Here is a 17,974-nt window from a genome sequence, read left to right on the forward strand (position 1 = left end):
AGTACTTTTGGTTTCTTCAGGGACCTGCTTTGAGGAGCCATGTGGAGTATAGTTCTGGAGAAAAGAGGGGGGCACCTGTTGGATTTTTGTTCAGGCATCACCTCCTCCAATCTCAAGATTTGTCTCTCCCAATGTGGAGAAAGGACTCCTGCACAGATGAACAGGAATTTCCTGACAAAACTCATCTATCAAAAGGAAAAAATAAGAGATGACAGCAGTGACAAGTGACCTGGGAAGATCACAGAGACACCATCCAAGTGTGTAGCAATGGAGTTAGATACATCAAAGCCCATCTGAAGCTGAATCCAGTGAGAGACACAAAAGGCAATATGAAAGGCTTATCAGGTATAACTGGCATATCAGCAGCTTAAGGAAGATTAGGGGCAGTGTGCTGATAAATGGGCTCTACAGTAGCAGTCAACACAGATAAGGCTGAGGTACTCAATGCCTTCCACACTGTGGCCCTTCCTAGCAGGATCTGCCTTTCAGAAATCTCAGGTTCTTGAAATCAGTGAAAATGTCTGGAGCAGGGAAAGTGCTGTCAGTAGAGAAGGAATGCACCCAGCCAATGTGATTGTGAGACCATGATCAATGATCTTTGAAAGGTCATAGTGATTGAAGAAGGCTCCTGAGGACTGGAAGACAGCAAATGTCATCTTCCAGAAGAACAAGGAGGCAGATATGAGAAACTACAGGCCAACTGGCCTCACTTTAATCCCTGGCAAGGTGGTGAACCAAATAACCCTGGAAGCCATTTCCAAGCACACGAAAGGTGATGAGTCAGCATAAACTTACAGAGCAGGACTCATACCTGAACAGCCTGACAGCCTTCCACAACAAAGTGATGAGCTCAGCAGGTGAGAAGAGAGTCATGGATGTAGTTTATCTTTGCTTCATCAAGGCTTTTGACAGTCTCACATAACTTTCTTATAGATACACTGACAAAATATAGACTAGGTAAGTGGATAATAAAGTAGATTGAAAACTAGTTGAACTGCCAGGCTCAGATGGCTGCTGTGATCAGCAGTACAAAGCCTGGCTGAAGGACAATCAATGTATCCCTGAGGCTGATACTGAGGCCAGTACTGTTTAACAGCTTCATTAATGATCTGAAAGATGGAACAGAGAGTGCCAACAGCAAGGTTGCAGATGATAAATTCTGGGGAGGAGTGGCTGATACACCAGATGGCTATGTTGCTTTGCTGCCATTCCAAGGGACCACAGCAGTCAGGAGAAATAAGCAAACAGAAACCTCATGAAGTTCAGACAAATCAAATAATGTATTTGGGAAGAAATAACACCATGCAGTAGCACAGGCTGTTTGGGGCAAACGGAAGGAAGGCACCTCTGGAGAGAAGGGCTGGGGGATCCTGGTGGACAAGGAGTCGAACTTGAGTAACCCTGCACCCTTGAAACAATCCAGAAGATTGGCAGAGCCAAGCCAGCAGGCAGAGGGAGATCACAGAATCACTAGGTTGGAAGAGACCTTCAAGATCATCAAGTCCAATCCATGCTTCAATTCCTCAACTAAACCATGACACCGAGTGCCACATCCATCTTTTTTTAAACACATCCAGGGATGGTGACTCCACCACCTCCCCAGGCAGACCATTCCAATACTTTATCACTCTTTCCATGAAAAACTTTTTCCTAATATCCAACCTAAACTTCCCTTGGCGCAGCTTGAGACTGTGTCCTCTGGTTTCGTCAGTTGCTGCCTGGAGAAAGAGACCAACCCCCACCTGACTACCACCACCTTTCAGGGAGTTGTAGAGAGTGATAAGGTCACCCCTGAGTCTCCTTTTCTCCAGGCTAAACAACCCCAGCTCCCTCAGCCGTTCCTCACAGGGCTTGTGTTCCGAGCCCCTCTCCAGCCTCGTCCTTCCAAACTGAGGGACCAGAACTGGACACAGCACTCAAGGTGTGGCCTCCCCAGTGCTGAGTACAGGGGGAGAATGACCTCCCTGGTCCTGCTGGTCACACCATTCCTGATACAGGCCAGGATGCCCTTGGCCTTCTTGGCCACCAGGGCACATGGCTGGCTCATGTTCAGCTGGCTATTAACTGGTACCCTCAGGTCCCTTTCTGCCTGGGCACTGTCCAGCCACACCATCCCCAGCCTATAACGCTGCAGGGGGTTATTGTGGCCAAAATGCAGGACTCGCCACTTGGACTTATTAAACTTCATCCTATTGGACTCTGCCCATCCATCCAACCATTCCAGGTCTCTCTGCAGAGCCCTCCTACCCTCCAACAGATCGACACACACTCCCAGCTTAGTGTCATCTGCAAACTTACAATGAAAGACTCAATACCCTCATCCATGTTGTCAATAAAAATATTCAACAGATGATACTTCCAATGGTGATACACAACATAGGTGCTGGGACTAGCCCTGCACTCCCCAGTACAGTCATACAGCAGAGATGAACTGGAGCAATTCCAGCACAGAGACACTGTGGAATCTCCATCTGTGGAGATAAAACCAAACTGAATATATACGCTCTAGGTAACCCTGCATTCAGCAGGGGTGTTGGATTAGACAGCCTCCAGTGGTTCCTTCTGATCCTAAAGGTTCTGTGACTCTGTAGCCCACGTTCTGGTGACTGAATAAAATCGAAATAATTTTTTAAAAAAAGAAAAAATAACTGACTTTCCCCCAATATGTTTAAAACTCAACATACAGAAAGAAATCAGAGATTGTCAGACATTCTCATATACTAACTGCAATCCACCAGCAGGTTAAACCTGCAGACATCTCACCCACAGTAAGAGCTCAGAACACTTTTGAAAAACTAGGAGGGCTCACTGAGTACATTGGATTCCAATTAAGACAAGCTGCAAGACTTTTTCAAGAATGGAAATACAAACTACAGAAACACGGACTATGCTCTAGCAGAATATTTCTGTTAATGTTGTCAGCTAATGAGCAGAAATGAGGGGATAAGCTTGAACATTCTTCTCTCCTATTTGTGTGGACTCCAGTAACATATACAGGATTTTCAAATAGCTAGAATACAGATATGAAGTACATTGAGAGCACTACTGAAAGTCTTTCTGATGTTTTCATACCACTTGTGTTTTACATTCTCAATACTTTTGTATCTTTTCCATTCTCCTATCATGTCACTTTATGAAACTCCCTGTTTAAGATGAAGGAAGGTGAAACCTGCTTTTTATAATATACTCTTTCCTGGATTTTCATTTTACTTTCCATTCACTCTTCCCCATGCCCCCCACTCTGTAAAATATGATTAGGTTAGAGTATCTTGAACAACAGAGGAGAGTTTAATGCAGCTTCAGAAAATCAGCACTTTTCTTTGCAAGAAAAAAAATGCTTAGCTCTCAGAAGTTCTATCCCTTAATCTGGTATAGTACTTTTAATTAACAGAAGCTTAACATTCATTCAACCCCTTGCAAGAAGCCAGTCACTATTGCCTTTATTTTACCAAACAATTGAACTGTCTAATTAAAAGTCACAAAACAACTAAGTGACAATGAGAACTAGATTTTAGCTTCTGAAGCTTAGCTAAATGTATTATGTTATCTATTTATATTCATTAGAGCAAAGATCTAAAGGCACATCTTTGGCAATACTCGCCTTTGAAGGGCCAGAAGACAAAAGAAATCTCTCACTTCAAAGTGACAACAGACAAAACAACAGAATTTTTCACTGAAAAGATTCATTGCTCTAAGGTATTAGTGGGAATTTATATAAATACTTTTTGATTTATTTTTACATACATATATATATGTGTATATATATATATATATATATATATATAAACCCCACACACACACTAGCTGATGTTGAGCTTGAAGTAGACAATGTCAATTTTCTTTTAAGGAAGCTTTTGGGGTTTGGGGTTTTTTTCCCCTGTCACACTAGTGTGAATATTGCTATGCTAGGCAGTAGCTATTTCATCTAGATAGAACCTGGTTGAGCTGCTCAGGGTTGAGTCTTATCAGGTACAGCCCTCAAATCACACAAAGCACAGCCAGCAGCAGCCTAGGCAGATCAAATATTAAGCTGGGGTGCAGTGGGAAACCACAGCAGGGACTGCTTTATTTGTCTCCTGAAAGAAGAAAGAACAAAGTCCTACCAGTTCATTAAGAGCAGCTTTGAAAGTCCTGTAGTTTTCTCAGGTATTTCCAGAGCTACTTAAGATGAAGAGGGCTGTAAAAAGTTGTGTAAGGTTCACGAAGCAAACTTCTTCCCAGCTCAGAGCAAGACATTACTGTTGTGGTATCAATAAAAAAATGGAGAAATTAACACCACAACACCTCATTTTCACTAAACACAGGTAAATTACCTGCAATAGTGCAGAATAATAAATAATGTTCTTCACAGTGAGACTGCACCTTGTGTTTTCATACACAACAGACATTTTCTGAGTATTTCTACAACCCAGTTCTATAGTGTTGTGGAAAGAAAGTGCAACTAAAGATTCAGTGATTAAAGGTTTAGTTGCACTTCCAGCAGGACTTAGTATGATATGGTCAGCTTCTTGCTAACAGAGATGGGGGGCAGAAGTGCAATTAGTAATAACCTAATTGGAAAACATTATTTGGAAGAAACTCCCAAACTAATTTGCATGAGCCATAATATCAAGCTAGCAAGTTGATGGAGATCTATTTAAGTGTTTCCAATTGATAGGATAATATTTTAAACCACCCTAAAATCCACAGGTGTCGATAAATCTTTCTGGTGTCCATACCAGTAAGCTATAAAATTCAAGGAGCAAGGAGGCTTCCAACTATAGATCCACAATCCAACAGTATTTTCCTGAAAAGTAATACCAATGTGATCTTTGAATTCCTGCCATTTCTATTCTTCTCTGTCCCTGAAATTTTCCATTGCTTCAATAACACCCTACAGTACAGTACTGATCAAAACACATGTCCCTTACTGCTGCAATCCCCTCTTTTCTTATATATAGAAAAGCATCCCAGTAGGGGATTTCCCCACATCTTCAGTAGATTTCACATTTCCCCAAGTCTTCAGTAGGAAAATTGTGAATGTGCTATGTCATGAGCACAGCACTAAAACAGTCATTCACCACTGCAAGACTAAAAAAGAGGAAACAGGCAATATTTCAGCAGAGGTTGCACCTAAAGTGAGAGAACTATTTGTTTAATTTCCAAGCTTTCCTCTTTAAATGAATGTTTGACTTCCTCCAGACACGGAATACAGTAAAAAGTAAAAGGCTTTTTTCACAAAAAGCTAAGAAATGGAGCTGCCTGCCTAGTTTATGTAATTCTTTGCAGAGAAGTCATCCTCTAATGTGAATACTAATTTCCCTTGTGAAAAGGAGCAGCAATAATAACCAACAAGTTGAATGTTAACATATTTGCGACCTAACTGTCAAACCAAAATGTGTGAATTACAGTGCTGCTTTTGCCACTGATGTTTGAAATCTAACATATGCCAGTTTGCACAGTGCTTGGGGATGGAAAGCATATTTTAAAGACATGGAAAACATACACCCCCTTCTCCCTCTGGAACAAAAGAAGAAAATTAATGTTTGGTTGTAATGCAACAAAAAAGTCAATCACAACTCTTTCATAAAGGTTTGTCTGAGATCCCCTGGGAAATAGAACACTTGAGACTTCTTAACTACAGTAGATACAAATCCAAAATAGTTACAACAAATTAGTGCCAAGGAAGGCTGAATTATTTCCATACAAATCTCAGAATAGTTTAGTTCCAGGGGGATGCTGAAAGATCTGGCAGAAGCCAAAGATGATCACCTGAACCACGAGGCACCACCTTTACCTACAGATGTAAGTAAGTAGCATGGAGTAAATATTCTTGACAATTTTGTCTAAGGGCATATTTAGGATAACCTAGAGAAAGGAGTGAATATGCTATTTGGGATCTTACACTTGATTTCAATAGCTCTAGGTAAAATGGGGAGCATGAGCAGCAGAACTGTATTCTCTGCTACACACTCAGGAACAAGGCATGGGGAAGTTTATAGTCTTTAACTGAAAATGCCAGCTGGAGTTTCTGCTTTTGTGGAGCTCCCTTTCACAGTACTCCTGCAGGATCTTTAAAATACAGAATCTTCAAAATAGTCTCAAATTATTACCATACAATGTTACTAATGAGGGTCTGAACAGCAGGAGTCTGGTCAGAAATGTGGAGGAGCCCCATTTGTTTTTCTTTAGCTTGCTTTAATGCTGAAGAGTATATAACATCCCTCAATATGATGATTCAAAAAGAGCAAAGTTAGCTTTTACAAGAGAAATTATTACCACAGTAGCTGATGATTACCTTGCACAACTGGCCACACTATAAATGTCCTTATCAGCATCCTACATGAGGCTGCCAAGTCTCTTTCCTGACATCTAAACTACATCTAGAGTATTCTATGGGATAAATCAGTTGATATTAACAAAACTAATAATCTAATTGTTCTTGTACACTTTTTCATGCACATTCCATCTTTAATGAAAAAAAAAGACCAAAAAATCTAACAAGGTGCCTTCACTGTTCCTATCAAGTACAGAAACATATTACTCCTTTTAGTTTCTCAATTCCTGGCTGCTATGTCATGAGCACTCTCACAAAGGGTTTGCAGAACTCCAAGAACTACGTGTTTCCTTTCATTCACACTACTTTGGGATATTGAAGAATAAAATATTACTAATTTTTTTCTTTTCAAGAAAATAACCTGATTGTAGACTGCAGTAAAGACTGCAGTAAATAGAGCTTCTTGAAGGCTTTTCCTTAATTTATATTGGCATGATTTAGGTAGAAATTGGAGAATTGCAGAGCCTCAATTGGTATATTTGTCTCTGGCTATTAGCAATGGTACTGAGTAACTACAGCAGCTCTCTCAGACATGCCATCGATCACTAGCAATGCACAGTAGCTCTGGCCAGACCTGCCTGGACTGCAGTATTCCAGGCAGAAAACTCCAATACAATAACAAAGCAAAACTCCAATAAAAAACCCTGAAAAAAAATTTAAAAGCCTTAGATTTGTCTGTAGGATGAGAAGATACATTGCTAACAAGAAAGCAGCAGAGGTGCCCCAGACCTGCTTTAGGCACTGGAGGCTGCACAAGTCCACTGGAGAGCATGGATTGCACTGCAGAAACTTTTCAGTGCATTACAAAGACTAAAGTCAGGTCCACTACAAAACTTCATATTTAAGGCGATGCTGGCACTTATGGGTTGAGCAGATGACTGAAAGAAATCAAGACCACCAATACACAATTAATTGTTATATTTGGTTAGTCTACACTAGAAAACTTGTCTTTAAAGTTCTCTATGAGAAGTTTCTAAATTGAGGTTTTTGAAATTGATTTTTTTTTTAACTTTTACATATTAATTTTGGAATCATTACTGTTTACAAATCAGAAGTCATACATCAAAGCAGAAACTACAGACTTAAAGCACACCTGTGGCCAAGCAATGCCTAGATGCATGAATGCAAGAACTCTTCAAAGTGACAGGAATCTTGTTAGAAAAAGTTCACATTCAGAAGCCCCTTGCTTGTTAGGTATTGGAGATACATTAACTTTGCCAACTTTATCAAAACTCTGTGTGTGTTTCTTATGTCTCTTCTGGAATTAATCAAAATCTCTGACAATGTAAACTGCAGTTACGCAGGCTGTTATATGCTCCAACTAGGCAACAGCAATCTGAAAAAAGAAAATACTTTAAACACAACAGGGATGGGGTTTGGGGGAATTTGTTAGGCAGGGGCTGTTGGTTGGTTGGTTTGTTTGTTGGGAGTTTTTGTTGTTGTAGATATTTAGGGTGGTTATCAATCTTGCAGTCTTCCTGGTAGATGACATGCTGTCTCCAGAGGTACATCAGATGTTATTTCTGATGTTTTATCTTTCTCAAAGTTTATCTAAAATTGCTACAAAAATTTTATACACAGTATAGATTGAGCAGAAAGCAAAACTGACCTTTTTTAACACAAAGCTGTATTTCCATTGACAATCCTCCTTAGGATCTTATATCTACACCTTAAAAAAGGGTGTATTTCTTAAGAGCAGGAGTAAGGAAGGGAAAAAAAAACAAATATCAATTACATAGTCTGTGTTTGAGCTTCCCTCATATATAACTTGCACCTTCAATCATTATACCAGAGTACAAACAATTGATGGTATATCCCTTCTTCTCCTGCTCCCTGTCTCTTTCTTCATCCATACAATTATTCATGTGCCTGCACCCCCAGGCTGTAATTGTGACAATTTCTGGAATATTTCTCTATCGCTAAGCATCTTCTGTATAAAACTGATGAGAAACACTGGAGAGTGAATAGTTTAGTAGCAAAGAGAAAAACAGGAAATCTAGCAAGAGGTTCAGAAATTACTTCCAGGATATGATTAGCCATAGGCTGAAAGACAAGACCTCTTAGAATACAGACAAAACCTGTCCTTTAGAACTTAACTATTTAACTTCCTCTTTGAAACACACAAGTAGAAGAGGAAGGATTGAAACAGACAAGCACTGCAGCATTAAGCGGACAGAAAATTCAACTAAACTTCTCTTTGAACACAAATTCATTGAACAAATAAATATTTCCCGCTGTATTGATATATTTGTGGATACTTAGCACATCTTTACAAGGCACTCAAACTAACAGGGAGTATATGGTAGACCTTTCTAAAACTGTTCCAGAACCAAAATAACCAGGAACACTCTAAGCTTAGGAACAGCTAAATGCCCAAAAGACTTTACCTGAGATTACATTCCCATTTGAACCCTATTTCACATCCTCCACCTCACTTAGGGCAAGCAGGATACTATAGAATTTTGCTGGATGATTCCATCACCAATGAAATTGGGAAAATTATCAGTTTAAAAGCTGAGTTAGGAAATGGACTTTGATTCAATAGTAGTCAAATGCAGTTCATCAGAAAAAAAAAAAAATCAAACCCTGACTTCACTGACTGCATACCAGCTTGCTGAAGCTGTTAATTAACCAAAACTCAGTAATGTCCTTTGGGATTAGAATGCTCTTTGTTCCACTTGCTTGGTTGCCAAATCTTGCAGTAAAATAAGCCATTTCTTATAAGCTATGCTTAATAGCTCAATCAACATTTGCAGGAGAAATTAACAGCAGGTTCCCAATAATTTAGCTCTCTGAAGATGCTGATTTTGGCTTTGCCAGCCTATATGATCTCCCCATTGATGAACTGTTAACACTGTTTAATCAAGAACACTAATGACAAATTGAAGTGAAACCAGTGACCAACTCTCTCACACACACACTAAATTATTGCTTCTGAAGTGGGCTGTATTAAATAACTACAGTTGAACATAATTTATATACAGACTCAATTATCAATATCCATTTTTATCTGGAAAAAAAAACTAATTTAAATTCTCTAAACATGATTCACATTGAATCTGTGGTTCACCTGTGTTGTCACTCACTGATTTACCCCACCACAATCTTGTTACCTCCACATAAGTGGGATTTTTGGTTACAAGAGAAGCTGATTTGAAAAAGCTCTTCTTGAGCTTCTTCCTTCTCCAAGCTACAAGTTAAAAGGAATATTACACAACAACAAGGATTTTTTTTTTTTTTTCTGGTAGAGAGTCACAGGCTCTCAAACCAATCCTCATGCTCAAAGTCACAAGGCTACATATTATTCCAGCAGTCACTTGGAAAGGCTTTTCAGCTTGCCCAGAAGGGAAAAGAAAAGAGTGAAAAGAAAGCAAAACAGCACAAGCCCAAAATCCCCAATCTTCAAAATGTTAAACAACTTAAACTCAGAAAGGATCTTTCAAGCAAAGCAGTAAGACTCAGGATTTACAAATCTGACTGTAGCACTCTAGTTGCCAAACAAAACGGCCTCTACCTTTCCCTTCACGGTAATATTGCTGTCAAGCTTTAATAACAGCACGAAAAAAAGAAATACTGGCAAGAACCGTAAGCAGAACCAAGAAAACTTATCTCAAGATTAAAAAAAAATTTTAAAAAATCAATTTTTTTATACTCAGGGAACAGGCTAAGATCAATTAAAATTACATAACATTTTCACTAACACAGTTTCACTTTTCAAAATGAAAGTCAGATTTATTCAACATTAAGTGCAACAACACATCAGAAATCAATAAAATCAATTTTCACTTATAAAGTAAAGCAAAGTAACATGAATAAACACAGGAAAATACTGTCTGAGACTCTCCAAGCAGGACATTTCTCATAAGACTCACAGAAAAGGAAAAAAAAAAAAAGATTTTTATATGCAAACAGACTAAATTCCCCAAAATTCAGGGTTTTTTTTTTCCAGTTGTAAAGCAATATATAGCTAATGGGAGGTAAATTAGAAAAGGGAATGAAATGCATCATGCTGTACAACACCAAAGAAATACTCCAAATGCATTTGTGTACAGCATTAACAACATGCAATAGGTGAGGCTAAAAGCAAGTACAGTGTGTATATATTAGGGACGGAAACTAGTCAGTCTGAGGGCTTTCTTTCTTTAGTTCAACTAATGAAAACAAACAGAAGCCGAGAGCAAACAGAGGAAGAGCAGAATCTGCATGGAGAACATCTCTTCCCAGAACAGTAAACATCTTAAGATTCAAATTTTGCACACATTTACTTGCCTTGGTCCTCTTCTTGCTATGTCATTAGAACATATCCAGATCAAATGGGCTGTATGCAAGTATCTACATTTTTATAAAGCAGTAATTAAACAAAACAATGCAAGTCATTCAAATTCTGCTAATCTTTTAAGTCAGGCATTAATATGCTGAACACTCACTACAACTCAATGTTATTTAAATTAAAAATAAAAACAGGGCAAGACATCGCCCAAACAGCCTTGCTGAAGTGTAGGGTATTCTAATTGTATTGCTTGGAGGAGAGCAATGTGAAAACAGACGTGCTACCCAATTCATTTCATTAAGAATTATCTAAACAATTCTTTTAGACAATAGCTGGTCTCTTTGTTCACAGCCTGATAAATTTCTCTTGACAGTCTTTTTTTTTTTTTAAACAGCAATTTTTTAATACAAACTCCCAAGATCTCCTATAGATTTTGTCAGCTATTGAAAAGCAAGCAAGCATAGCACACATGCAAGTTATTAGAATTAGAGAGCCAAATATAATTAACTACAAAGTTCCAAGCAGTAAGTACATCTACATTCCCCTGGGGAGACTCCATCTTACTGGGAGATGGATTTGAAAGCTGATAAAGAAAACAGGATACCTAGTTCACTTCAGAAGTTCTCTGCCTTCCACCTGAAGACTTATCAGAATCCATTCTACCACCCAACAAGCTAACAAGCTAGTACAAATATTCAAGATTGTCATTAATTTCTGTAAGAATGGAGTGATGGCTGACAACTGAAGACCAACTTTTGTAGGGCTGGATATACTGACCTTAATTTTAAATTAATTCAAGTCTGAAAATAATTGTGCAGCATTAACTTAAGACACAAATAAACAATCAAAGGATAACTTTACCACTCATACACAAATCACACCAACCAATGCTCTACCTCGTTCACCTGAAGTACAGCAGTGTCTTTACAATATCCAACTGTGACAAAGTCTTTAAAAGGCAGCTATTAATCATTTATCTATTAGTAATTCCCAACAGAAAAAAAGCCTGGAATACTCTAAACTATAAACAACTACCAGTATTTGTTTATTTTTTTTAACAGGAGAGGGATCACAAAGAACTGAGATGAATTAAAATAAAAGGAATGTGAAAGACAAAGTTTTGATTCAGATGTCTTTAGCACATATTAAACCAAAACTGACATTAAGACATGCTACTAAAGGTTCTCTGAAACTGCTCTGATGTCTGGCAATCACCCCAGTTAGTACTGTAACTACTAAATTTAATGCTGGGTGAAAAACAAAATAGAAATTAGAAATAAGAAGGTAATACCCTGGACAGTACATGTAAAGAAGAAAGTGGGGTTTCTTGCTGGATAAAAAATTACTGATCTGAAAACCTTGAGATTGAATGTACCTCTTATCTCCAGCAATCTAAACTGTGAGTGCTCCTTAGGAAATTCAATACCACTGAGTATTTTTCATCCTCTCCAATGAACAAGAGGCATTTCTTTTTACCTTGCTCAAATGTTTTATCCTTAGCATCTAAGCAGAAATCAACCTTCCCTCTTTCATTTCAGTGAAGCATTAAATACATAGAACACACATGCAATTTGGTAAACTTGAGATTTAAAGTTGTAAAGAAAAACAACAGATAACACAAATCTACTTTATTTCTGAATGCCTGAAGTGGATTGAGAAGTACTGCCATCTGCTTAAGCAATGTCAGATTCAAGATCATCCAGGAATAATAGTTTAAAGTTTGATATTGTTACCACTTATATGAATTGGTGCATTCTGTTTATGTAACAGAGGACTAAGTGGAGAATCAGAAAAACACCATCTGTACTGGGCTGGAAGCAAAAACTATCTGTTGGAGCTGTATGACACATTTGAACTGCTACTGAAGCCTCAAAGAATGGTCACCTAAAAACATCTACACACTATCAGGCAGTCAAACTCTGCAGGCAATTTTTGTTTATTAGTTATCCAAACATCTGTGTCACTAGCAGAAAATGTTAGCAGTACTTAGCCTCAACCATAGTGGGCTTCACCATGAAACACTGAGGATGCAACATCCAGGATTAAAATGCCTACAAGCAATTTGGAGCAGTGATTCAAACATGAGATAGTAACACACCCCTGTAGTAAGAGCAACTGGAACAGACTAGAAAAATGTGTTCATCCAACTTAACATATTGCACAAGGAGATAAGCAAATAGACAAGAGGTCCAAGAATTAGCAATTCCTCTATTTGGCTTTAAAAAAAATTTATTTACATCCTCTACTGCTCATAAATATGCTTGTAATTGAATGAAAAAAAAAAAAAAAAATTTCATTGCATACTTATGAAAGTAAGGTAGCAATCAAATGTATCGTGGAAATGGAATGAAACTATCCTGAAACTCTAAAAGCTGGTGATACAAGAAATACTAATCAGCTCATCTCCCTCCTGTGCAAGACATGTTCCCATATTTTGGGAAGCAAAAGGTCAAAATCTTGCAAGTTTTAATTTCTAATTAGCTTTATCTTTTTAGGCTTTCAGTCAGTTGTAAATTACTGCCTAACTCCAGCTGGCATCCATAAATACATAAAAAACCTGAAATCAAGTATTCTCGGCTTCATCATCTTCTAGGCTTCCAAGCAAGGAACTATATTCTTACTATAACATTACTACTTGGGTTGTGATCAAGAATTTTTCCTCTTTCAGCAAATTACTCTTCAGGAAGTAGAAGGTAATCCACCACCTAAGTACCAGTGGGGGAAGAAAAGCTGACATATGCCTGGAACTGTCAATGAACAATTTTAAGTTCCACCACTGAGCTGTGGGGATGAGGGATGGAGGGGAACCAACCAAAATGAAAAACCAAAAAACCCAAACACAATCAACTGTTTTAATCTTTAAGTCCACTATAAGATGGTAAAAAGCATCCCCATGGCAACCAAAATGCCTTTCCCAAAACTTTTATGCTAATAAAGTGTCATATAGCTTTAGTAAGAATTGTGGAACGGTTTGGGTTTGTTTAGTTTTGGAAGAACTGGGATTTTTTTGCTTCTTTATACAAAACCATACATTTGACACGTCTTCATTTTAAAAGTGACTTAAAACAGCAGCCTTGAATAGGGAGAAGTCTTTTAGGCAATTTCCACAAGGGAGCTGCGGTTCCGACAAAGTACTCTAACAAAATATTTAAATAGCAAAGAGCCTAATCTTCTGAAATACTAGATAATTAAAAACAGAACACGGATTTTAGCTATAAAAGTGAAAAAACACCCAAAACAAACAAACAAAACAAAACCCCACAAACCAATCTCTAATGACACTAGCTGACTGTCTCAAGTGACTAATATGTCCTATGAATCCTAGTGGTTAGAATGCTGGCTGGACTCACTGACTGCCAGCAAGTTCAAGTTACACTGTTAGCAAATGGAACATAGAACCTTTTGAGGCACATTGTCTCACTTCTTAGATGTGGATGTATTCCAGGTACTTCAGTGCTAAGACTGGATTTGATGACTGCCAGTGAAGATCCACCTCAGAGCCAGTGCTCTCAACATCCCTCGGTAAAATTACTCAAACCATTTAAAGACAGGAATTTCTGCATTAGGAGCAATGGAAACCACTTACATTGTGGACAAATTTAAATGGCAAGAAATGCAAGTGGCTATTAAAATAATAAAACATAAACTCAATTACCGTAGAATTAGTTTGTCCTCCAACATATAATACTCACCACTTCTGATTACATTAATTTAAGCTTTTCATTCTCTAACACTTTTTAAGAAGCAGCTATAAAATTACAGGACAGCTGGTGATACACTGAGTGTTGAGAGCAGTCTGTGCTCCAAAGTTTTGCTATTTCGAAGCCAAAATCTACCACTATGAAAATCTCATCTGATTTGTTTGTACAACATCAAGAAATATTTTTTCTCGAAATTAGCTAAATTGTTTTTTGAAAACTATATTTAACATTTTAACTCTCAGCCAATTAAGAGTTCAATACCTCCTCTATTTCACTTTTAGTTATACTTACTACAGAAAACTGAATTTGTCTGTTTTGGCTTCTCAGTATTTGAGTTTGCCCAATTTTGGTATCAGAATTAAGAAGTGCTGCCTTTCCACTATTCAGTGCCAGCTTTTTTCTCCATGTGTATATGTTTACTCTCCAGTACCAAAATGCCACTTCATCTTTTTTGGTAATGACAGAGACAGAGTTACTCAAACTTCACACCAAGATCTACTCTCCAGCCCCAGATCTTATTTTAAACTCAATTATTGCTATAGCCTTCTCAAGTGCATCAAGACTTTTCTGGTAGTAGTCTTCTCCATGTTGTTTGAGAGGCACTGGAAGTTCCCTACTTGCATAAAAGTAATTGTTCCCTTTGTAAATGTTCAAGTACTTTATCAGGCTTTAAACTACAGCTCTTGAAGGCTCAGCATCGAGGTGGTTCTTCAGCACAAGTCTTTTTTCATTGCTGCTTTTTATTGTCTGCCATGTACAGAGTGTACAATCTTTGTTCAAAGAGACCATTGCTACCTTGCAATGACTTTTTTCTTGAAGCTACAGCTAGTCAATCTGATCATTCAGAGAATAATGGAACAATATTACGTTCTCATTATTTTCCTTCCACTAATTTTTCTTCTCCAAACTTCATCAAACAGTTGATTTGTCCCATGATTTTCTGCACAGATGGCCTACAATCAGTCTCTGTTAGACAACAAAACTCTGGATTATTTCTGTTCTCTTAAGGAATTAACCGATGGTACCAGGACATTTAAAGTACTTGCACATGCAAGGTCTCCAACCCCATTTTATAACCCTTCTCTTTCCACCATGTCACTAACCACAGTAAATCTGGTAAAATCACCACCACTTCTTGAGAGAACTAACACATTGGGTATGTACAGTGGAACCTAAATAGAAAATGATAGAAAAGACACATATCACTTGATTTCAATTAGCTACAGGTTTTGAAGTCTCCTTACTAGAAAAAATGTAGGCAGTCCGTGAAATAATTCTTTCACACAGTACATCACATATATATTGGCAAGAAGTGAGCCCCTAATCACAAGTCCCTGGCAGTGGCACCTGCTACTGAGGCAATTATAACACCCCTATGGAAGATCTGAGACTGTTTAGTCATCATTGGGTAAATTGCTTCTGTTGACTAGAGCAGGAGATATTTCTTTGGAATGTACCTCAGAAGAAATTCCTGCTCAGTATTAATATTTTCAAACTGAATAAAAGGCACTGTTGCTTAAGCCGTACATTTCTCATCTCCAACTGTTTAAAAAAAATAAAAAGATGTTTTTGAACACCTAGCTACTGCTACCCTAAGAAGGCTTCCTTGTTACCTCACAGTAATTTCATCTCTCCCTAAAAAAACCTTCACAAAAATTGCTTTTATCTGAAGCATGCCACCTCACCTTTATATCTATCTTTATATCTAAAATTATGAGTTAGTATAACAGTATGTATTATAAAATTATACCATTTACTTCAGACATCTCTGAACAGCTAAATCTTCAAACTATACAAAAATAAAGTGTATGAAATCTTACAAAAGGAGGACATTAAGACAATAATAGCGAATTCAAAAAATATAATAACTTATACACAGCAGTAAGCATAAGCAGTGTAGCCTACAACAGCTTCCAATTAACAGGACCTCTGAAACATGTGTGAAACAAGCATTAGCTAGAACTGGAACATTCCCAAGCACAATAATGTTTCCAATTTATTATCTTTACCACAGTACAAACTTTCACCCAAATGTCCATTGTCTATCAATCTGTAAACAAAAGCTACTATTCCCCCTCCTCATTTTGAGAGGTGAATTTTTTCAGTCTTCAGTCAAGTTTCACAACCATCTTGCATAAGGATTCAAGAGCCTGTTCTCTTGGTAATTTACTTTTTTCTTTTTTTCCTGTTTTTTTTTTTGTTTGTTTGTTTCTCATACAGTCTGCAGTGAATTAAAATCACAGTGAAAGTCCTGGGAAAAAAATGATCTTTACAGCAGGACTTGAACCATTCTAATAATAAATGCATCTAACAAAGCTTCCCATAATAAAAGCATGACATTTCCATTTCCAGAAATCAAGTCAATTAGAAATGCTAAATTCTACTTAAAAACCCCAAAAGATCTAAAAGTGAAAAGATTCATCTTCTCAGTCAAATACAAGTCTTTCAGTTTCACTTGCAGAGACTGTTCCAGTCTGTAAAACAGTAGTGCAATTCATTTAGTTCTACTTCTTTTATTTTTGTTAAAGTCCGGTAGATAAACATCCTATTTCTATGGAAAGATAGGAAGATGCTCCAGTAAACAAGAAACTTTGGCAAGCCCAGGAAGGCTTACTAGTCCATTAAAGCTTAGGAGTCCAAAGTGGCTTAAGAATGGTTTATGAATAAACTTAAAAAAGTCCAACAAATCAAATTTTTAAAAAAAGCTGAAAAAGACAACCTAAAAAAATAAAGAAATAAATAGGCAGAAATTAATGTAAACTGTCTGAACGTTTTAATGATTTCTCATTGATAGCTGGCACAACCGTTGACAGTACAGTCATTAAATATAGGTGACCTACAGAGTACTCCATTAAAGCATCCGGTCTGGAATGCTCAAATGGAATTACATTCCTAAAGATTTAAAAAATAGAGTTCTTTTAATATTACTATAGGTTTTCTTCTGCCCACCTCACTTACACTTCTTCTTAAAGAGGTTTTTTATTTTTGATGGCTTTTTATTTTTTTCACCATTCTGGTAGAGGTCCTGTGGGATGCTGCTTATCCTGGGGACAGAAGCAGCTTCATGGCTGGGTTTACTATCACTGCCAGTCGAAGAACATGAGGTGTGACGAGGCTTTGGGACTGGGATCCCAGTTGAAAGCTGGTTCATGCTGCAAGACTTCTCCAGGATTCCATTATAAACTTTGCTTGCAGGACTAAAGATCATGCTCTTAGTTTCTACCATGCCTACACAGTCAGGAGAGCCCCTAGAAACATCTGCAGTTAAAGAGGAGTCTCCCGTAGATGATTCCTCAAGTGAGAATTCTTCTGGTGATACTTTCTGTGGAGAAATTGTCTGGTACATCTCAAGACTTGCTGGAGGAGACTGTTTTCTTCCAATGGATGAATTTAAGGAGTCACATTCCGAACCTGTTTCCTGTACTTCCCTGAGTCAGAGAAGAGAGAAGAGAAAATATAATGAAACTACAATTTCCTTCATACAGTTAAAAAGGAAATTAATTTAGAATCAATAACATTAGTCTAAAAGCACCACCCACACTTTTCCTTAGTAGTTAATTAAACAAAAAAAAATTAAGTTAAACATTTTAAGTTACAACTTGCATTACATCATTTTATTATCTAAACTTAACGGAATTAGTTTGTGCAATCTTGCTTTTGTGGGCAGCAGCATCTGCCCAGAATCAG

At 37.6% G+C, this 17,974-nt stretch overlaps 1 protein-coding gene across 2 annotated transcripts in view; it reads right to left on the reverse strand.

The window, feature by feature from the left end:
• Window positions 1-10,961: 10,961 nt before the first annotated feature.
• Window positions 10,962-17,974, reverse strand: part of STIM2 (stromal interaction molecule 2) — a 69,957-nt gene continuing 62,944 nt past the window's right edge. Inside the window, exon 12 of one of the 2 annotated variants that reach the window (XM_053975327.1) lies at window positions 10,962-17,715. In XM_053975327.1, coding sequence (XP_053831302.1) covers window positions 17,238-17,715 — 478 coding nt within the window. In that variant the 3' untranslated portion in view covers window positions 10,962-17,237. The remainder of the gene's footprint in view (window positions 17,716-17,974) is intronic. The other variant, XM_053975328.1, reaches the window with a different exon arrangement.

Source organism: Vidua macroura, chromosome 4, assembly GCF_024509145.1.
Source record: "Vidua macroura isolate BioBank_ID:100142 chromosome 4, ASM2450914v1, whole genome shotgun sequence".
Taxonomy (NCBI): domain Eukaryota; kingdom Metazoa; phylum Chordata; class Aves; order Passeriformes; family Viduidae; genus Vidua; species Vidua macroura.